Source organism: Eubalaena glacialis, chromosome 2, assembly GCF_028564815.1.
Source record: "Eubalaena glacialis isolate mEubGla1 chromosome 2, mEubGla1.1.hap2.+ XY, whole genome shotgun sequence".
Classification (NCBI taxonomy): domain Eukaryota; kingdom Metazoa; phylum Chordata; class Mammalia; order Artiodactyla; family Balaenidae; genus Eubalaena; species Eubalaena glacialis.
The window spans coordinates 51,525,630-51,546,191 of record NC_083717.1 but is presented as its reverse complement, the minus strand read 5'-3'; the positions used below and the strand labels follow the sequence as shown (position 1 = coordinate 51,546,191).

Genomic DNA, 20,562 nt, shown 5'->3' with positions numbered 1-20,562 from the left:
TTACAGGGTGACCCTGCAAGCATCCCTGTTTGCACCTGACCTGAGAAGCCCACTGGGACAGACCATGACCTGCTGCAGGTGGGGCTGCTTAACATCACGGGAGAACCCACCTGCACATGGGCCTTTGCGCACAGCTCTCGTGCATCACCCCCAAGAGGGACAGAGGGAAGATGCAGTCCTACCTATCAATACCTTCTCCTTCCCCTTTGCCTTTTTTGGAGGGGCAGGGATTCTGTGGCAGAAAAAGGATAGACAACAATTACCTGTTGAGCCCTGCTCTGCTCAAACGGAGAGAAGGCAGGGGGCTTGTCCCCCAGCCCCTTCGAAGGAAGATGGCCTGTGAACAGTATCCATCCGTCCTGACAGGGCCAACCTCTCACCAGGGCCTGAGTGGTGAGCCTGGGTTTCTTGAACCAGAGGAGAGGTAATTTTTACAACAACTCTCTGAGATTGAGGTTAATATTCTCATTTTTAGAATGGGGAAACTGAGGCTCATGTCCAAATCTGTAACGATCCTCAGGACACACATGGTGAACCTCAACTTTGAGCACAACACTGACGGAAGAGAAGCTGACTGCCCACCTGCCGGGTAACTTAGCCCTAGTCCAGAAGCCAGTTAGCTACAATCTTAAGTCATGTCTGAGGATACTTTTGTTCTGAGAGGTGAAATTTTAACAAAAGAAACTAGTTTTTAAAATCAAAACAAAATGCTGGGTAAGGAAAGAGGAGAAAATAGCAGAGAAGTTTCCCCCTGTATCCAGCCTTTGACAGTTTAACACATAAGACGATGTGAATCCTGCAAACAAGGCTTTTGAAGGCTTCAGCTCTGGGTCTCTGTTTCCTGGGTGGAGACCTGTGAGTAGGAAGTTCTGAACAGCCCTTAAACCAGTGTTCAGGTGATCTGTAAGGCCCTCATTTGAAGGCATTTTGGGTTTTATAACTAGACGTTCTGTCATGAGGGAGCTTCCCATAGATTGTTTACTTGACCTGAGCACTATTGTAAGAGGGCCCCAGTTCCTGGGAGCAGAGGGGAGTCAGCACTGTCCTCCACATCCCTCCAGGATACCTCAGCCCAGAACTGCTTTGACTCAGGGGTAACAGAGCTCCCAGTGGGAGCTCCATGCATGGGGCCTTTCCAGAGGGAGAATGGACACTTCTTCAGGACACAGGGCTGGAGTCTCACAGCCGTGGCCATCTCCAGGAAGGTCTCTCTCTGAGTTCCATACCTAACCCAGTGGTCTCCCAGTAAGCCCTAGGCCTGCAGCATCACCTGGGAATTCAGCGGAAACACAAATCCTTGGGCCCCACCCAGCAATGTGTGACCTACCCAGGCCTTCAGGTGATTGCAGTGTGCTGGAGTTTAATAAGTGCCACCCCACGTGATCTGTGTTCCTGGGCCCAGGAGATTATCTGTCTGCCCTAGAAATTGACCACAGATGATCAAACCAGGAGGTGTTGTTCCCTTTAGCAAGTGCAGAGCAAGAATTGTGTGAAAGGGCGTACCATTTTGATAGATGAATTTTAGCCCTCAAGACCTATCACCCCAATGGAAAAATAAGCAGGTGGCTCATGTTTTGGAAAGGATTGTGCAGCACCTCCTGAGAGAAATAGATGCTGACAGTGGGCCCCTGGACTTACCTGTGAATAACCTGGACTCTAGGAAAAGAGGCCAGGGCTAGCTTCTTGCAGGCCCAGTGTGCCCAAGTGTCACAAGGCAGCAGCGTACTCCCGCAGTCCCGCAGATATCAAGGCCTTGCTGGGCTCCTAACTGATGGTGGCTTCATCCCCGAAAAAAAGGAAATCAATTCCAAACATTGCATGTACTTAAACTTTAGATCCTGTGAGGTCTATCTCAGTGCCACTTGGGCCCTTGCTACTGAGCAAGCGTGTACATGTTCTTTATATTATGTTTTAGGAGCGATGGTGAGAATCACAGTGAGGGGAGACAGTTGCCCCCCTGACCTGCCTCTGCTTGTCTGGAGCAACATCCCGAGGACATCTAATGCTGGTCTGGCTGTGCAGGGGCTTTATAAGCACTCATTTAAGCTACTGCCCTTCCTCATTATCACTTTTCTCTTTCCCACCAAGATCCTTCTTTCAGGGGACTCTTTGGAGGGAAAGTGGTTTGCTCATCTAGGAAAGTGTGTGCTCTCCTACTAAGGGCCCTTCCTCCCAGTGAGTCCCTTGTCGCGCTGCTCCCTGAAGCACCTCCACGCCTGTCCTTCCTGCATTCAGGTGAATTCTTGGTCTGGCAGATTTCAAATGCAAACTGTGCCTCCTAGCCATGATCTCTTAGCCAGACAACAGGTAGCCTTTTGAAATTCTAGCGTGGATTCTCCCCTCACATTTCCTTTCCCCAAAGGTAGTGTTTCTGGTGTTCTTTTAGCTTCTCTATTCTGAACATTTCCAAATTCTCACAAAGCCAGCATACTTTGGGGAGAGGCCTTACCTTGTCCAGAAGGCCTCGCCAGGCTGAGGACAGTCGGGAGATATCCAGCCAGCCTGGAGCTGGGAGGCAGGAGGTGAGGGACTGTTCCTGGCCCTGCCAGTCACTTGCTGTGTGGCCCCAGATTTGTCAGGTGTCATCGCTGGGCTTGGGGGAAGCTGTCTAGAACAAGTGGGTTGTTAACTTAGAGCATCTAGAAAACTGTTTTATCAGGAAACCCTGACTGAGGTATTGGATGGTACCTGCTCAAGTCAGAGACCCACTGTTGCTGGGCAGGAGTGTGATTAAAAAATAATAAAAAGCCAGTGAGAGAGAAGTCTAGAGCTGAGAGCACCTGGGAGATGGGGAAGCCACGTGGGGACAGGTCAGGGTGACATAAAGCGGCCAAGGTACAGGGGCTGGCTCTATGGGTGTTGGCCCTGTGGCAGCACTAGAAACAGGCTGGGGACTGGGACGTTGGGCTCTGGGACACGAGGAGACACGAAGATGGGCAGCACACACGTGGCCACACAGACGTGGCCCCAGGGCATTTGCTGAGCATGCTGGTTGAGCAAAATTTCGGATCTTGGCTGCCTTGTATTCTTAGCGCCTGTAATTTTACATTAAGCATCTTCATAGCAATCAGCCAGCAGTCCAGATCGTGAACTTAGCCAGCTCCTGTCACATGATACAAGTTCAAGGTACCCTGTGGCAGCCTCCAGGTCGCATTGGTGGTCTGCCCTGGCAAGGTGTGACAGTCAATGCCAGTTACCATCGGGTCTCCATGTGTCACTAAATCACCCATACGTCCACTCTCTCCTTTTGCTCATTGCCTGGCCTCTGGCTGCTAAAGCCCCTGATCTTGCCCTTTACCTGTTTTTATACTAACTTTGAACACGTTTGAGCTTCTTTTTTTTTTTTAAATGCTGCCCTTTTTCAGTTTTCATAATGGTCATTTTGGGACCACATTTGTTCTGCACTTAGCATATCTTCAAGTCTTCACTGAAATATATTCAGTGATGCTATCAATTTTGTACACACGATAGTAATTTCTCATTAATTCTTTCCCAAAGAAACAAAAGGATCCAAGGGTGAGACTTCAGGACCGTTGACTATGAAGAACACTCACTTGCTCTTCGTGTAGCATTCCGCGGTGCCAGGGTTCTCCAAGTGTGGTCCCGGCCAGCAACAGCAGCATCACCTGGGAACTTCATAGAAATACAGATTCTCAGGCCCACCCAGCCCTGCTGGATCAGAAACTCTAGGGATGGATCCCGCATCAGTGTTTTCACAGCCCTCCTGGTGAGGCGGATGCACGTTTATGTTGAAGAAGCACTGCCTTTATGAAACAGAGGGTTCAGTTGGTGAGCCATGGGGCCAAGCCTTTGCCTCCAGGAGGTCTGCTGTTCAGCCGGCTCTGCCCCGTGCCCTGCCCCGGTTGGAGTGGGGTGTAAGGAGGGAGGAAAGAGCGCAGTCACCTTGGCCTGGGTTATCTGGCTGTAGAACCCTTCACAGCTTGAGGCACCAGTACCTAGTGCAGGGTACAGGGCAGTGGGGAAGACCCAGTTCTTGTTCTGGAATTCTTCACTTTAGGGGAGAAATGTGGAGAGGCGTTTTAGCAATTTAGCTAGCAAATAATTAAACACACCAGTGTTTACCATAACATAAACTTAGGTATGTTATTTTGCAGACCACAAAAGTCTCGTGCATTTTCTTTTTCTAAGGAAAAACAGGAGTTCACAACCTTTTCCCACTTTTTATGAACTGATGTGGGCTGTGCTGCCTGGAGCCACCCAGGGTCAGGGCGACCGTCCTCTGCCCTCAGACAGGCCTCGTTGAAAAAATATGAGCAGCAGGGTATATTCTTGGGCTAAATCCCCCTAACTGAGAACTAGGGTGCTCATTCCCAGCCATGCCTGAGTGAGCTCTGGGCTTCCCGACCTCAGCAGAAAAGTCACTGTGGTCTCTGCTGTGTCTTCTGAGACTGTTGGCTGTTCCAACTGAGACAGAGCCAAGGACCCACGCAGCTCCGAGGGGATCACGGATTGTGTGAAATTACGGCCACAACAGAAGGTGTGGGAGCCGGCTTCCCTCCCTCCCCTCAGCCCCGCCTCAGGCAGCTCTGGGAGGGGCCGGCTCAGGCCTCAGTGTGAGTTCCGGGCACTTGGGCCTTCGCAGGCCCCTCCTCCATAACAAATACTAAAACCTGTATTTGATGATTCTGTGGGTGTTAAAGACAAATGTAATACTAGCTGGATCGTATTCTTTTTTCTCTTCTGATTTTAAAATAAATTAAAATATTTGCTTGGGCCTCTGGAGGTATCATGGGCCCCCATGCGCCAGCCTGCTGGGCCTCATGGAGAAGTCAGCCCTGCAGGGTGTGTCTCTGAGTCCTATACCCAGAATAACCCAACGCTCTGCTTATTTAGAAAATCGGCTGTGATGGAATCATTGGGTCTGCGGCCAAAGAAGACCGGTGTGGGGTCTGCAGCGGGGACGGCAAGACCTGCCGCGTGGTGAAGGGTGACTTCAGCCACTCTCGGGGCACAGGTGAGCTCAGGGCCCGAGGAAAGGTGACCTGGGCCACGCCTGGTGGACGGGTGAGTGTGGGCCCCAAGGTGTTGCTGCAGCTACTGGACATCCTACAAGTGTGGTATATTTTATTGCCCCAAAGCCAATCTTATTGTATATTATGTTGCCCAAAAGCCAACGATCACATGCCTTCCCTGCATCTCACATTTAAGGAGTAGTTAATAGTAGATAGGGCACCCAGCACCACAGTCTTAGGATTTCTGAAAGGCAGAGAAGGACATTTTAGCCAGAATGACATCTTTAGGTTCCTAGACACGAACAGTCTGCCTGTGGCCCTCTGGGTTCGGCCCCGAAGTCCATTCTCACACAGTAGCTGCCCTGCCCCACCAGCCCCGCCCCTCAGCATGTGCCAGCCTGTCGTCTGTCCAGCACACAGAGACGGTGATGAAGACACTTTGCCACATCGTTTTTACCTATGGATGGAAGAGGTTTTCTCTGTTTCTGAGTTTTCCGTCAGTAAGAGTAGAATAGCGTTTACACACATCCCTAAAACGTGCGTGAAGCCTCATGTACCGGGACGTAAGCGATGCATCCACCGGCTGAGGCTACAGAGTCACTGCATCTCCCGTGTCCCAGATGCAGACCTCCTCCAACTCTGGGCGTGGAGAGGTCGGCGGGGTTCAGCTGATGGGCCTCACAGTCTTTCCACTGGAACCATCCTCACAGCTGTGGGCTGCTTCTCCCAGAGGTGGGAGAGCATTTCTGATTTCCCGTCCTGGTGGCCACCAGCTTATGATGTCCAGGGAAGTACCTGCTTGATACTCAATGAGGGGAGCATGAGGCAGGCAAGTCACGCGGAGGGTGAGTGTCCCCTCACCCAACGTCACCAAGAGTGAATCACCAAGATAACTTCTTGAGTGGAGTTGAGCTGAAAAGCTTCTGTTCTAATTCCCACAACTGCTTTGGAGAGAAGTGTTTCAGTCCAGTTCCACCTAACAAGGGGATAGAATCACAGTTGTTCCTCCCTGTCCCACAGAGTGGACCTCTAGGAGAGGCAGAGAGGAGAAGTCTCTGCACGTCCCCCTTTTCTCTATTTGGACAGAAGACCTGGTCTGGAGGAACCATTCCTTCTAGATACTTCGTGGAAAGGGCGGCCTATTGCACAGATGCTTTGCAGGATCCTGTGAAAGCAAAGCCAGGGGCAAATGCAAATACAAAATGACATTAAAAATTACACTTCAGGCCCAGTAAGGGCTGGTTTCAGGACTTAAAGATAAGTGCCCAGGCTGTGGAACAGGAAGCTTGAGTGAGAACCTGTGCCTGCTGCCCAGCTCCCGAGGAAAGCTAAAGGAGCTGATGTTGGAACAAGTCAGTGTGGCGGAGGTGCCCTCCAAAGCTGCACCATCCAGGACAGTAGCCACAGGCCACTGGCATTGATTCAAATTTTAAATATAATTAGTTAAAATTAAACAAACTTAAAACTTCAGCCGTCAGTCCGGCTAGCCACATTTCAAGTGCCCCGTTGCCACATGTGACTGGGGGTCCCGTGTTGGGTGGTGCAGAAAGAGAACTCTTCCTTACAGAAAGTTCTCGTGGACAGCACTGCTCTGAACCTTTGGTAACGTCTGCTCTTTGCTTTGTCTGATGCAACTTTCTCTATATGGACCCTAGCTCCAGTTTGCCATGAGACTGACCTTGCCTGCTGCAACTGCGCAGCAAGGACAGTTATTAAGAACGAGACCTCAGCAGCTGGCAAGTGTTTACTATTGATTTTTTTTTGAAAAGCAGCATTAGAACCTTTTATGTAAACTGAATGCTGTGCTGAGCTCCGATAAACTGGACTGACTACAATTGCTCCATTCTGTGGAAGGCAGGTCAAGCACAGCCGTGCCCCCTTCTGCCCCCTGGGCAATTCTGTAGAGCATTAAGGAAGGTTCCACCATACACCTTTGTAAACTTCCACTGTATGCCACATAGCAGACAACTTCGAGAGAACCCAGATCAGGGCAAAAGCATTCCCCCAGTGTCTAATCCATTTGTTGGCCTTTGATCTTGGCATGAACACATCCATTCCTCCAATCACAGCGATGTCCTTTTCCTCTGCTCTCTCCCTTCTCCATCCCACCCTATTCCTGGCCCCAACCATACACAGAAGGGAGATGGGCGTGAATGTGCAGGCTTCCTCCTGGGGAGATCAGGCCTCTGGGGCTGTGGCAGCCAGTCCCCCATAGAATGGCAGGTGCTGAAATCCTCCAGGGGGTAGTGGTCCCCACCCTGACATGTGGCTTAGTGTTCCTTCACAAAAGCCTTAGCAAACCTTCAGAGAAAGCTAAGCTCAGTTAGCTTCACCCACCTGTAATAGTTCTGTCCTTCTGAAGAGTTGCCAAATGTCACACCTTCATTTTGAAGTCTAAAGCTGTTTTCTCCAAATCCTTGTGGTTGGGGTCTGTGAGCATAAGCTCATGTCAGTGTGGATGCTGTTTATTGAAGATGTCCGTGGAATGCTCGCTCACACGCGGATGAATCACTAGCTAACAAATTTCATCAAACACTAACCTGTAACCCAGATCTGGCATTCTGGAATGCATGTACGAGAGATACTGCTCGTGGTCACCCAGGTGGCCATTCACCCAATAAACATTCATTCAGCACTGCTGTATTTTAAGAGCAAGGTGTTGCAGAAATAAAAGTTAACTGTCACTGAGTTGGTCACAGTCAAGGGAGGTGCTCAGTGGGGGTGCTGTGGGGCCCCAAGTTCTGGTGGGGCTCCTCACCCAGCCCTGTGGGCAGATGACAGTGGCCCCCAAGCCCTAAAGGACAAGTAGGAATTAACTGACAGTGGAGGTGGGGGAAGGACATTTCAGGCTGAAGGAAAAACCCAGCTTAGAAACGGTATAAAGCGCCCGGGTCATGTAACATCTAGGTGACTCCAAGTGCAGCCGGATGGATTCGGAATCCCGTCAGTTTAGATAGGAAGGTAACTTTCATCTCTGCCCAGCTCGAAAGACTGGGAAGAGGAGGAATGCCTTATCACCCTGAGGGTGAATATCAAAGAAAATACCATACCAGAAAGATAAAGAGGAATCAAATGCAGGATTTGTGCCCAATTATATATGTGCCCTGACCCTTGCCTGAACTCTTCTGGGTCCTTAACCCAAGTACTTGAGCTGAGGACCCAGAGCAGACCCACACAGGGACAGTATCCACGCCCCCAGGGTGTCCTTGAGAGGTCCCAGTGTAGCATCCTGAGTGAGGTTGTTTATTGCCCTCTGGCCTGTTGCCTCCCGACTTTGAACAGATGAGGTCCTGGGCCACTCATCTCTAGGAGGAATCAACTTGAATTGGCTATCATATTACTTTTCTGATGGATGGGCTTCAAAATGCCCAAGCCTTTGGCTGAGTTGAAACAGCTGGGCTGTTTTTAATTTAGTAACTTGAAAGTTCTTGATATGATGCTTTTGTTTCATTAAGGTGTCATTTCCACATTATTCCATGCTGCTCCTTGACACTAGAAAGGTGACTGGTGTCCATGGACACCCAGTCCAGAACATAGCTGGACTGAAGTCCCCACCGAGAACCGGCCATGATGCCCCATGGGCTCTGAATCCCTTTGCACTTTTTTCTCAAAGAGAACCTTCTCAAACAATCGATTCTTAAAAGGGAGAGTGACGTGATCTATCCCTATTGAATAGGGATAGATCCACATGTCACATTTGTTCAATAATTAGCTTTAGAACCTCTGCTTTGTGCCAAGTTCTGTGCTCCAGTCTCTAGGTATGGGGTGTGGAGGTTCCATGGGGAAATTTACCACTATGTGATGGTGGCACAGGACTCTTCTCTGCACTGACTACCAACTACAGTATCAGTTCCTGCAATGTGCATGTAAACCAATTACAATGTATTTCTTTTTCTCAGTCAAGAATAACCTTTGTACCAAGGTGTCCACATGTGTGATGGCAAAGGCTGTTCCCAGGTGTTTCTCATGTAAGATGTTTGGCTGTTCTGTCCAGAACTAGTGGTGACATGCCTGGTGTGGGGCTTTTACCTCACTTACGTGCCTGAATGTTTGCTGAGTAGAGTCAGTGGGTGTGAGTCATGCATGAAGCCACGGATAAACACTGAGGCCATTTATCGCTCATGTGTAATTGATGTTTAAGACTGATTACCAAAAAGAAAAAATATAGAATAAAACCAATTTTAAGGCTGTGAAAGATAAAGAGTCATGGGATTAAGGGCCATACAGAAACGCATGTTAGTGTGCCAGGGATACATCTTCATTCTCCTCAGCCCCACCTGGCACTTTGGCAGAAAATGCTAAGATATGCCAGAGAATTTAGCCACAGATGGTGCTTTCTTCCATAAGGAAGTTTCCATATTACAGAGTTGGGCTTCCCAAAGGTCAGAGGGCACTTGGTAAGACTCCTGGTCTTTGTGCTGTAGATAAAAACCATGGCCTTGCTTTGGCCCACCTGCGCTGACCTCACATTCTGAGAACTGAACCGGAATATTAGTCTAGACTCCTGGGCTTCCCAAATCCTTTTCCACTGGAACCAGAACAACCTTTAGGGATAAACATAAAGACAGTAATACTCTCATAAACAACTTTCATAAAAAGAGAAAACTAGAAACTTATACAAATCCTCCCCAAGCATTTTTAAAGATTATTACCAGAAAAAAAAGAACTTTGATTTTTTTTTGTATGTGTTTGATACGACCTTTTAAAAGTGTCCCAGTCCTCATAGCCAGAATGTTACCTGTGTTCCATCATGGTACCTTACCAGCTCAACGGTTTTCTTCCAAGGAAGGTTATTGCTACTGAACCTGAAACAAGGGAAAAATATGATCTAAATCATCTACTTGTGAAATTCAGACAAAAAGTATTTTGCAGGGAAATATATAGCCTGATGATATTAATTTTTCAGAACATTTGAGGCAGGTTTAAGGTCAACATTACTTTGAAGTTCCTTCTGACTACTTGTCCTTATGGCAAAAATTACGTGTTCTCCTAGAATAATGGCAACAGTATTGAATTTTATCCTTGGCTTCCTCATGACCCCAAATCGTGTCCCTCTAACTGGATTTCTCCTGCTTGATGGCCGAGACTAGAATGGAAAATCATTCCAAAGATAGTCTTGCTATCTTACCTAAAGTATGACTCTATCTATCTTGTGAATTCTTAGAGTAAATCCCCCCTTTAATTATATTTCATGCCCAGTCAACATGGTGATGTCTGGCATCTGCATAGGGGGACATCTGGTATGAGGGATGACAAGGTGCTTTGGGACTTGGTGATAGGACTCTTTCCCTTGCTGGTCACTCTTCACAACAACCTCAGGGTGGGCTCTGAGCTCTGGGTAGGGTAGGGGCCATCAGAAAGAGGACAGTGAGTGAGAGATGGTTTCTTTGGTTTGAGGACAGAGGCCCCGCATTTCATTTCAGGGATATTCTCTTTCATTACTTCCCTCCATATCTTGAGCAGAGAGGCTCATCTTAGAAAGAAAGGTTAGCAGAGCCCAGGCACAACAATGACCTGACCCATTATTCAGGGTTCACCTGAGGATGTGCCGTACCTGAGTTGTATGTCTACCCTGAGCTCTTTACTGTTCATCTGCCTCTGCCCCAGAGGGTATATGAGAAAGGAGAGGAAACAGGTGCCTTTTCAGTGTTGCTACATGTGCCAAATTTAAGCTTAAAAATAGGCATGGTGAGCGTGCACTGGTTGCAGATGCCCCTTGCTGTGGAATGTGGAAAATTAACTAATTTGGACCCTGGCGAATATGTCTGTTGCCTTAGATTCTGCAGCCTGGTGATGCTAACACCAAGGTTTGTTAGTCACAAAATAGGAAAAGTCCTTGTAACAGCAGTAGATCTCAGAGAATAATTCAGCTCCCCAAGCAGATCCTGTTCCCAGGTCAGTTTTGTGCTTTAAGTGGAGATTCCTCCAAAAAAGGTTTTAATCACCACTGACCTTGGACAGTTTTGTCTTCGTTTTTGGTAATTCACAATCTTGTATGCCTGGAATCCAATAATTCTTCAAATTCCCCCAGAAGAAATGGATTTCTCTAAGAGAAATTTATGGTACAAAATCCAGTGCTGCGATTCTCAAAGATGTTTTTTTGTGGCCATCCTTTTTAAGTAGAGAAGCATTCCTGGAGCAAAAACTATTTTTAATCAAAAAACCTTGCCTCACACTATAAGGACCAGACAGTGGAGGGGCTGTGTGGGCAAGTCAGTGCTGCTGCTTCCTCTAAGTCAGAGGTGGTTGGAAGGGATCCCGTGGAGGACCACACTCCCATCTGGTTCAAGAAGTCGTCCTGCCTGGGAATCAGGATGGATCAGGGCACAAGAAGTAAACAACTCAAATAGGGCTATGTTGCCACCTGTGAAGTCTTCAACTAGAACATTTATTTGTAAGTGTCCGAGGCTGGATCTGTAGTAACAACGCCAAAACATTTGCTATCAAGACTAAAGGACCCCGCTAAACTTTCCATCCAGAATGGCTGGTTGAACACAGGTGTTTATCTCCTTGGCTTCTCAAGATCACCTTAAAATGAATGAACAGGAACTTTTTAAAAGATCTAGGGAGAACAAGGACACCTCAAGTGGATGTTCATGTGTGTTTGAATCAGAATAAATAGACTTGGTTTTGCTGTAGTTAACAAGCAAACAAACAAAACACAATGTAAATGCCCCCCAAATCAGTGGCTTAACACAAAAGTTCATTTCTTGCTCACGCTGCATGTCCAGCATGGGTTGGCAGGAGGCTCTGCATACTGTAACCACTCATGGACCTGGGCTGACAGAGATTTTATTGTCCACACACTGCCACAGTCACCTTGGCAGGAAAAAGGGAACACGGCAAATCAGGTGCTGGTGCTCTTAAAGCTTCTATGTACACGTCACTTTCACCCACATTTTAAGGGTCAAAGTAAGTTACATGGTCACACAATTTTAAGAGGGCAAGGAAATGCATTCCTACCATGATTCCAGAGAGAGACCTGGAAATATTTGGTGGCCAGCACCATGACACATCACCTATAGCAAACTTTTCTGCATTCTGGTATTTTGGTTGCCAACACATAACAACACTCCCTGCCCCCTAACTGAAAACCAGTCCTGACCATCAGCAAACACCACCCATATACAATAGTACCCCCTTATCCCTGGGGGATAACTTCCAATATCCCCAGTGGATGACTGAAAGCATAGATAGTACGGAGCCCTATATATACTAGGCTTTTTTCCTACAAATACATACCTGTGATAAAGTTTAATTTATAAATTAAGCACAATAAGAGATTAACAATAACTAATAATAAAATAGAACACATAACAATATACTGTAATAAAATTTATGTAAATGTGGTCTTTCTCTCTCTCAAGATATCTTATGGTACAAATTGAATGCCTTTTCCATCTTAACTAAGCACTTATCACGCACCATGGCCATAACTTGTGCAGTTTGAGGTGCAACAGTAAAACTAGCACAAATTTCTTTTTCCTTCTTCACAATTTTATAAATGGGAGATTCATTCTTACCATAGATCTTAGCAACCTCAGCCTATGATTTTTTTTTCCTTTCTTTATTAAGTCTAGAACTTTCACCTTTTCACTTAAAGAAGCACTTTACAGCTTCTCTTTGGCACATCCGAGTTGCCAGCATCATTCCTCTGGTGCTTTGGGGCTGTTATTAAGTAAAATAAAGGTCACTTGAACACAAGCCCTGTGATACCACAACAGTCAATCTGATAGCTGAGATGGCTACTAAGTGACTAACAAACAGGCAGGATATGGTTGACAAAGGGATGATTCATGTTCTGGGCAGGACGGAGTGGGACTGTGTGAGATTTCATCACGTTAGTAAAATGGCATGCAATTTTAAACTTATGAATTGTTTATTTCTGGAATTTTCCATTTAATATTTTTGGACTGTAGTTAACTACAGGTAACTAAATCCACAGAAAGCTAAACCACAGATAAGTGGGCTACTGTATATAGAGACAACCCATCTGTGGCATCCTTCTTGAAAGAGTCTGCAACACAAATGGGAAAGACCAAGATAACTGAAAAGATGACCCATGGGAAAAGCAAGATAACTCAAATAATAGAAGTTCAAAATCTGTAATAACTATTCTTAGATTTGAGAAGTGAGTTTATCCATAAAACCAATACAGAATGTCATGAGAAGAAGCAATCAGAAAACAAAAAGGAGATCTCAAATATTAAAACTATGACTATCATATTAGAACCTTGTAATAAAAGGCACCAGAAACAAATGACAAATGACAGACAGAAAAAAATGTGTGCAACAAGTCTAGTGAGTAAAGAGTTTGAGTCTAAAATGTATTAAATACATATTAATAGATATTAAAATATATTTCCAAGACTCCTGCTTATCAATTAAATCAAAACAAAAAGCCAGTAGAAAAATGGGCAACACTTATGAGCAAGACAGTTAACTGAAGAGTGAATGCAAACGACCAGTAAATATGTGCTAAGATGTACGGCCACATTGATAATGAGGGAAAGACAAATTACGTTTATGACATAACAATTTTTCACATCTTGAACTAGCAAATATCCAGAGGATTGATAATATCAAGTATTAAGAAGTCTGTGAATAAACATGTATTCTCCTGTGGTATTGGCTGACTTCTATATTAGTTAAGCCATTATGGAGGGCGATTTAGATGTACATTTAACATTTAAACTGCATGTGTGTTTGACCCAGCAATTCTCACAGCTGGCCTGGTATGACATTGTTTATATGCACAAGAAGACATGTGCAGAGCTGTTCATTGCAGTAGTATTTTTAGTACCTTTATAGAGATATAATTCACACATCATAAAATTCATCCATTTAAAGTGTGCAATTCAAGGGGATTTAGTACATGCACAGAGTTTTGCAGCCATGACCACAATCATCCCAGAAAGAAACCCCACACCCATTAGCAGTCATTCCCCATCTCCCTCCTACCCCAGCCCTAGGCAACTACTTTCTCTGTCCATCTATTTGTCTATTCTGGACACTTCATATAAGTGGCATCGTATAATACGTTGTCCTTTGTGACTGGCTTTTGTAACTTAGCATAGTATTTTCAAGGTTCTTCCTTGAAACATCTATCAGTGTTTCATTCCTTTTTTTTTTTTTTTGCTGAACAATATTCCATTGTATGGTTATATCATATTTTAAAAATACATTCAATAGTTGATGGACATTTGAGTTGTTTCTACTTTTTTGGTTAGAATGAATAATGCTGACATAAACATTTGTGTATAAGTTTTTGCATGGACATATTTTTCATTCTTCTTGGGTATATACATAGGAGTGGAATTGGTAGGTCATACGGTAATTCTATTTTTGAGGAACTACCAAACTCTTCTCCAATATGCCTGCACCATTTTACATTCCTACTAGCAATAAGTGAGGGTTCCAAATTCTCCACATCCTCTCCAGCACTTCTTATTGTTTATCATTTTTGTTATAGGCATCCTAGTGGGTGTGAAGTGGTATCACATTATGGTTTTGATTTGTATTTCCCTAATGGCTAATTATGTTGAGCATCTTTTCATGTGCTTCTGGCCATTCATATATCTTCTTTGGAGAAATGTCTATTAAAATCCATTACCCATTTTTAAATTGGATTGTCACTTTATTGTTGAGTTGTAAGTTTTCTTTATATACTCTGGACACAGTTCTTTCATCAAAATGATTTGCAAATATTTTCTCCCAGTGTATGAGTTTGCCATTTCACTTTCTTGATGGTGTCCTTTGAAGCACAAAGTTTAAAATTTTGATATGATCCACTTTATTTTTTTTCCTTCTGTTGCTTGTGCTTTTGCTATCTAAGAAACCATTGCCTAATCCAAGGTTACAAAGATTTACTCCTATGTTTTCTTCTAAGAGTTTTATAGTTTTCGCTCTTAGATTTAGGTCCATGATCTATTTTAGATTAGGGTTTTTTGTATGGTTTGAGGTAAGAGTCCGCCTTCATTCCTTTGTATGTGGATATACAGTTATCCCAACACTGTTGAAAAGATTATTCTTTCTCCATTGAATATTCTTGGCATCTTTGTTTTAAAAAATCAATAAGGGACTTTTTTCTAGACTCTCAATTATATTTCATTGATAGAAATATTTGTCCTTATGCTAGTACCACATTGCCTTGATGATTGGAGCTGGCTAGAAAACTTTGAAAGCAAGAATTGTCACTTCTCCAACTTTGGTCTTTTTAAATATTGTTTTGGCTATTGTGGGTCCCTTGCATTTGCATATGAATTTGAGGATCACCTTGTCATTTTGGGCAAAACAAGCTGGAATTTTAGTAAGGATTGTTTTGAATCTGTAAATCAATTTTGAAGTATTCCCATCTTAACAATATTAAGTCTTTTGATCCATGAACATGGAATGTCGTTCCATTTGTTTAGATTTTCTTTAATATCTTTCAACAGTGTTTTTGCAGTCTTTGGTGTAGAAATCTTGCACATCTTTTGTTAAATTTATTCCTAAGTGTTTTATTCTTTTTGATATTATTTAAGTCTAATTGTTTTCTTAATTTTATTTGGAAATGTTTACCCCTAATGTATAGAAATGCAGTTGATTTTTGTATATTGATCTTACATCCTGCAACCTTTCTGAACCTGTTCTAACAGATTTTAGTGGCTTCCCTAGTATTTTTCTATATATAAGATCTTGACATCTGCAGATCGAGATAATTTTACTTCTTCCTTTCCAATTTGGATGCCTTTTAAAAATCTTTTTCTTGCCTAATTGACATAGAGAGAACTTCCAGTACAATGTTGAGTAGAGATAGCAAGAGTGAACACCCTTTCCGTCTTCCTGATCTTAGGGGGAAAGCATTATTTTACCATTAAGTTTGATATTAGCTGTGGGGTTTTTGTAAATGCTCTTTATCAGGCTGAGGAAGTTTCCTTTTATTCGTAGTTTGTTGAGTATTTTTATCATGGAAGAGTATTAAATTTTGCCAAATGCTTTCTCTGCATCCACTGATATGACCAGGTGGGTTTTGTCCTTTTTTGAATAAATTACACTGATTGGTTTTTATATGTTAAACCAACCTTGAATTCCTGGGATAAATTATATTTAATCATGGTGTATAATCTTTTTTTTAATGTTATTGGAATAGTTTGCTGGTATTTAATTGAGGGGTTTCGTGTGCCTGTTCATACATGATACAGCATTGTTTCTAAAAGTGACAATTTTGAAATAACCTAAATGTTCTAAATGACAGTTTTGAAATAACCTAAATCAGTAGGGGTGTAGTTACATAAACTACATAGCAATTTAAACAAAAAATAAGGAGAGCTATACATACTCACATGGAGAGCTTTCCAAGACACATCATGCTTTTTTAAAAAAATGTAGTATAATACAATAGTCATAAATGTTATTCCTAACAGTTATATAAAATATAGACATAAAAAATATACCATGTGATATTTTCATATGTATATTTGTGTAGATATTTGGATAAATAGTAAAATATCTGAATGAATATATACCAAACTAATAGTGGCAGTTCCCACAGGGGAGGGGAGTGGGACTAAGGGGACTTGAGATTTACCTGTATTATTAAAATTTTGATAATGGGAAAATATGCATGTATATTTCTGTAAATTTAAAATACACAAATGTTTACAAGCATAAAAATTAACTCACTGATACACACAAACCCATGTCCTAACAAATTTTACTGTAAACTAAGGGAAAGTTCTGTTAGCCCACAACACTGTCCTGTTCTTCCCACACAAACGTAGAGGAAGCTGGTACAATTAGAACCTGTGTCACTTAAAAATTAGTACTAAATTTAGAAAGAGAATTAGTACAGGATCAAGACACGTATACTGCAATAGGAAAAGGATAAAAGGGACTAGGAGAACAAATGACTGATTTAAAAAAAACTCACCAGCAAAATGTTACCAAGGAGAAGATGAAAATTTTGACCAAATGTTATTGCCATAAATTCCAAAAACTGATTAAATAATACCCTCAATAAAAGAAGAACTCATTGATAAGATATGAGATCTCAAGGAGTAAGCAGTGAAGCAACAAAGGGAGATGAAACGTGACTCAGCTGAGGAAAAGTGTAGAAGAAGAAAATGAGTCCATCACAGAAACCAAGTCTGCATGGAAGCAAAGGAAATCTACACTGCTGAGAACACAATGAGAAGCATGGAGGACAGGAGTGAGAAAAATGAGCAAAGCAAAATGGAAACAAAGAATCAGAAGGATAAGAGATTAAATGAGCACTATGGGAAAAAAAGGGGGTCAAACGTAAATAATTTGGTATCCCTGAAAAAAGAACACCAAACAAATTGATCAAAAAAAAAATATATATATATATATATATTTAAGTCTAATAATAATAATATAGCTTTGTGTCCCAGGAAAAAGTTACATGAAACTATGAATAGCCTAATAGTTATTAGATTTTAGAGTTAAGAATCTTTTGAGTACCTGATCCAAATTTTAGGTAAGCTAATAAAGGGAAAACATCAGATTGGCCTCAGACTTTTCCACACTAGCATTCAATGGAACAATTCAAATAATAGCCTCAGAGAAAGAAAGTGTGACTCAAGGATCTTATACCAGCCAAACTGGTATTCAAGTATCAGGATAATGAACAGTATTTTTTTTTTTTTTACTATATTACAATTCAGAAACTGTAATTTTCTTTGCGCCCATCTCAAAGAGAACAAACTTGAGGCAAGCAGGAATTTGTTGGAAAAGCTGGAAAAAAGACACGTAGTGAACATTAAATTAATTTATAGGACTAAAACTAAAACAACTGCAGGAATTATCTTAGAGACCAAAAGATAAATGTCATAAACTAATACAATGTAGGAATGATTCGGTAAAAGTTGAAGAGGGGTGTAAGAGAGTGGAGGGCGGTATACTTATGCTGATTTCCTCATCTTTTAATATCCAGAGATTAAAATATTTTACTTACAGCTAAGTCACGTAATAGAAATATAAATATAATTAAAGGTTTACAGGAAAACATCAGAATAAAAAAGAAATAACAATGAACTAAAATGTATTGGTGAAGGAAAAACAAGACTGAGATACTGACCCACACACCATGTTAGCCATGGCAAGTGTGATTACAGTTAAACTGCTCTGAAGTCTTTGTATTGTTTGGGAGAAAAACAATATGATGATCTCAGTAGATGCAAAAAAGCACTTGATTAACTTCAATACCTCTTCATAACAAAAGCTCTTAACATACTAGGGTAAAAGAAAACTTCCCTAACCTGATAAATGATACCTATCACATTCTCACTGCTGACATCATTTTCAGTGGGAAAACTCTGGAGGCGTTTCTCCAACATCGTGAATAAGACAAGGATGCCACTATCTCATGTGGCATACAACATGGTTTTGTAAGTTCCAACCAGAATGGTAAAAGGAGAAGAAATCCAAAGCATAAAGATCAGAAAGGAAGAAACAAAACTGTCATACGGGCACATTTCAGTTAGTTACATAGAAACCCAGCCAAAAAATAACAAATTATTGTAAACGATAAGAGTGTTAGAAAGACAGCCAGCCACAGGATGTATCTCATCAGATCAATCTACTTTCTACTATATCCTTTTATAACTTTTGAATTTTACGCCTTGGGCACACATTGCCTGGCAAAACTCTTTAATTATTTTAAAGTTATCCCTGATCTTTTAAAACCATACATAATATCCTATTGGTATAAAATGATGTGTGTATGTTTATATGCATTAAGAGATGCTGAAAAGGCTGGTCATCAAAAATATGGGTAATTTTCTTAGTGCAATGTGGTATAGGTTGGTTTTAGTTTTTCCCCTTTTGTGGTTTGAATTATCATGTACTATATTTATAATGAAAATAAAGCCATTTTTACTATGAGAAAATGAGGAAATAAATAAACTCCTCAAAATAGATATTTCCATAATCTCTACATACTTGGGCCCAGAAATCTCTCATTTTTAAAACTCCCCTGCTGATTTTGATGATCACATTTGGGAACCACAGGGGTAGGATTTATCATCTAATTTGGGATCATCATCTAAATCACTGAAGCAAATGCACATTACCTTTGTCTAAAACCCAAATGTAAGCCAAAACAAAATGATTACCAGCCTGCATTTCAGAATCTCACCATTATGTTGGGCTCATTAATTGACACAGTTGCCCAGTAACCAGGCATCAGCCAGCCCCTGACCTCCTCCCTGGCAGCCTCAATCATTTCCTCCTGAATCTTCGCTAACCACCTGCCGTTCTGGGCACATGTGGGGTCAGAGCATGGGCAGAAGGCCCTGGCCTCTGAGGGACCCCATTATACTTGGAAATACTCAAGGAAATGGACAAAAGTACATACTGCAACAGTTGCAGAAACACCCAAACGGCAGTGAAAGCAGGAAATGGTACCCGGTATTGAGGCAGTGGTTTTGTCATAGGGCAAGTAGCCTAGCTTCTGCTGTCATCCCATGGAATCAGGGAAAAGTTCAAAGTACAGCAAAGAGCCAAGGAATCCAATAGATGACACAGCCAGGGGCACTCTACACCCGTGCTCTAGGGAGGTGCTCTTCACAAAGAACTCCAGGCTCTTAGTTTGCTAGGGCTGCTGTAACCAAGTACCACAGACTGGGTGGCATAAACAGGAGACACCTATTGTCTCACAGTTTTGGGGGCTAGTAGTCTGAGATCAAGTTGTCGGCAGGGTTGGCTCCCCGTGAAGGTGAGGAAGAATCTGTCCCGTGCCTCTCTCCTAGCTTCTGGTGGTTTTCTGGCAGTCTCTGGCTTGTAGGATGCATCATCTCGATCTCTGCTTCATGTTTACACGGCGTTCTCCGTGTGTACATGTCTGTGTCCAGATTTCCTCTTTTTATAAGTACACCAATCATATTGGATTGGGGGCCCACCCTACTCCAGTATTACCTCATCTTAACTAATTACATCTGTAGCAGCCCAGTTTCCAAGTAAGGCCACATTCTGAGGTCCTGGGGGTTAGGACTTCATCATATGGATTTGGGGGTGGGAGGACACAGTTCAACTCATAACACATGCAAGTGGTGCTCTCTGGAATTTGGGCAGCCAGGAGATTCTGGCCCTAGCACACTTCTTGACTGTCTTGATTTCTCAGAGCTCTGCAAGCCTGTGGGCTCTGAAATCACCATGGGGGTGCAGCAGTGTGGGTTTTGGTGGGGGGGTGCTGCGGGGCCTCTGATGGAGGGTAGAGGTCTGGTCGGCTCACCTGTGTGTTATCTGTCACTACAGGTTATATTGAAGCTGCTATCATTCCAGCTGGAGCTCGAAGGATTCGCGTGGTGGAAGATAAACCTGCCCACAGTTTTCTGGGTAAAACAAAAAATGGTTTGACTCATAGTTTATGTTCTGAGCATCGATTTGGACAATCAGGCTGCTAATTTGGTTCAGCAAAATGCTGAAGGGGTGCTCTCAAGCCATTGGTTTTATACTCATATTTTAGGTGTAATGATATAAGTAATCAGCATGGACCAAACAGTGCTGTTGTATTTGGTTCAAGTGCAGCCATCCCCAAGGTAGATGAGGGGTGAGGGGAAGGGGTGAGTAGGAACCACCAGCTTCAGAC

The 20,562-nt window shown here is 43.1% G+C and overlaps 1 protein-coding gene across 3 annotated transcripts in view; it reads left to right on the top strand.

Annotated features, from left to right (window-relative positions):
* The window catches only part of ADAMTS17 (ADAM metallopeptidase with thrombospondin type 1 motif 17), a 364,035-nt gene that overhangs the window by 263,177 nt on the left and 80,296 nt on the right, over positions 1 to 20,562 (top strand). For all 3 annotated transcript variants that reach the window (XR_009699355.1, XM_061179999.1, XM_061179998.1), the window contains exons 15-16: positions 4,855 to 4,975; positions 20,229 to 20,309. Coding sequence is in view for 2 of the 3 variants with exons in the window: in XM_061179999.1 (XP_061035982.1) it covers positions 4,855 to 4,975; positions 20,229 to 20,309 (202 nt within the window). In the remaining variant the exon portion in view is untranslated. The remainder of the gene's footprint in view (positions 1 to 4,854; positions 4,976 to 20,228; positions 20,310 to 20,562) is intronic.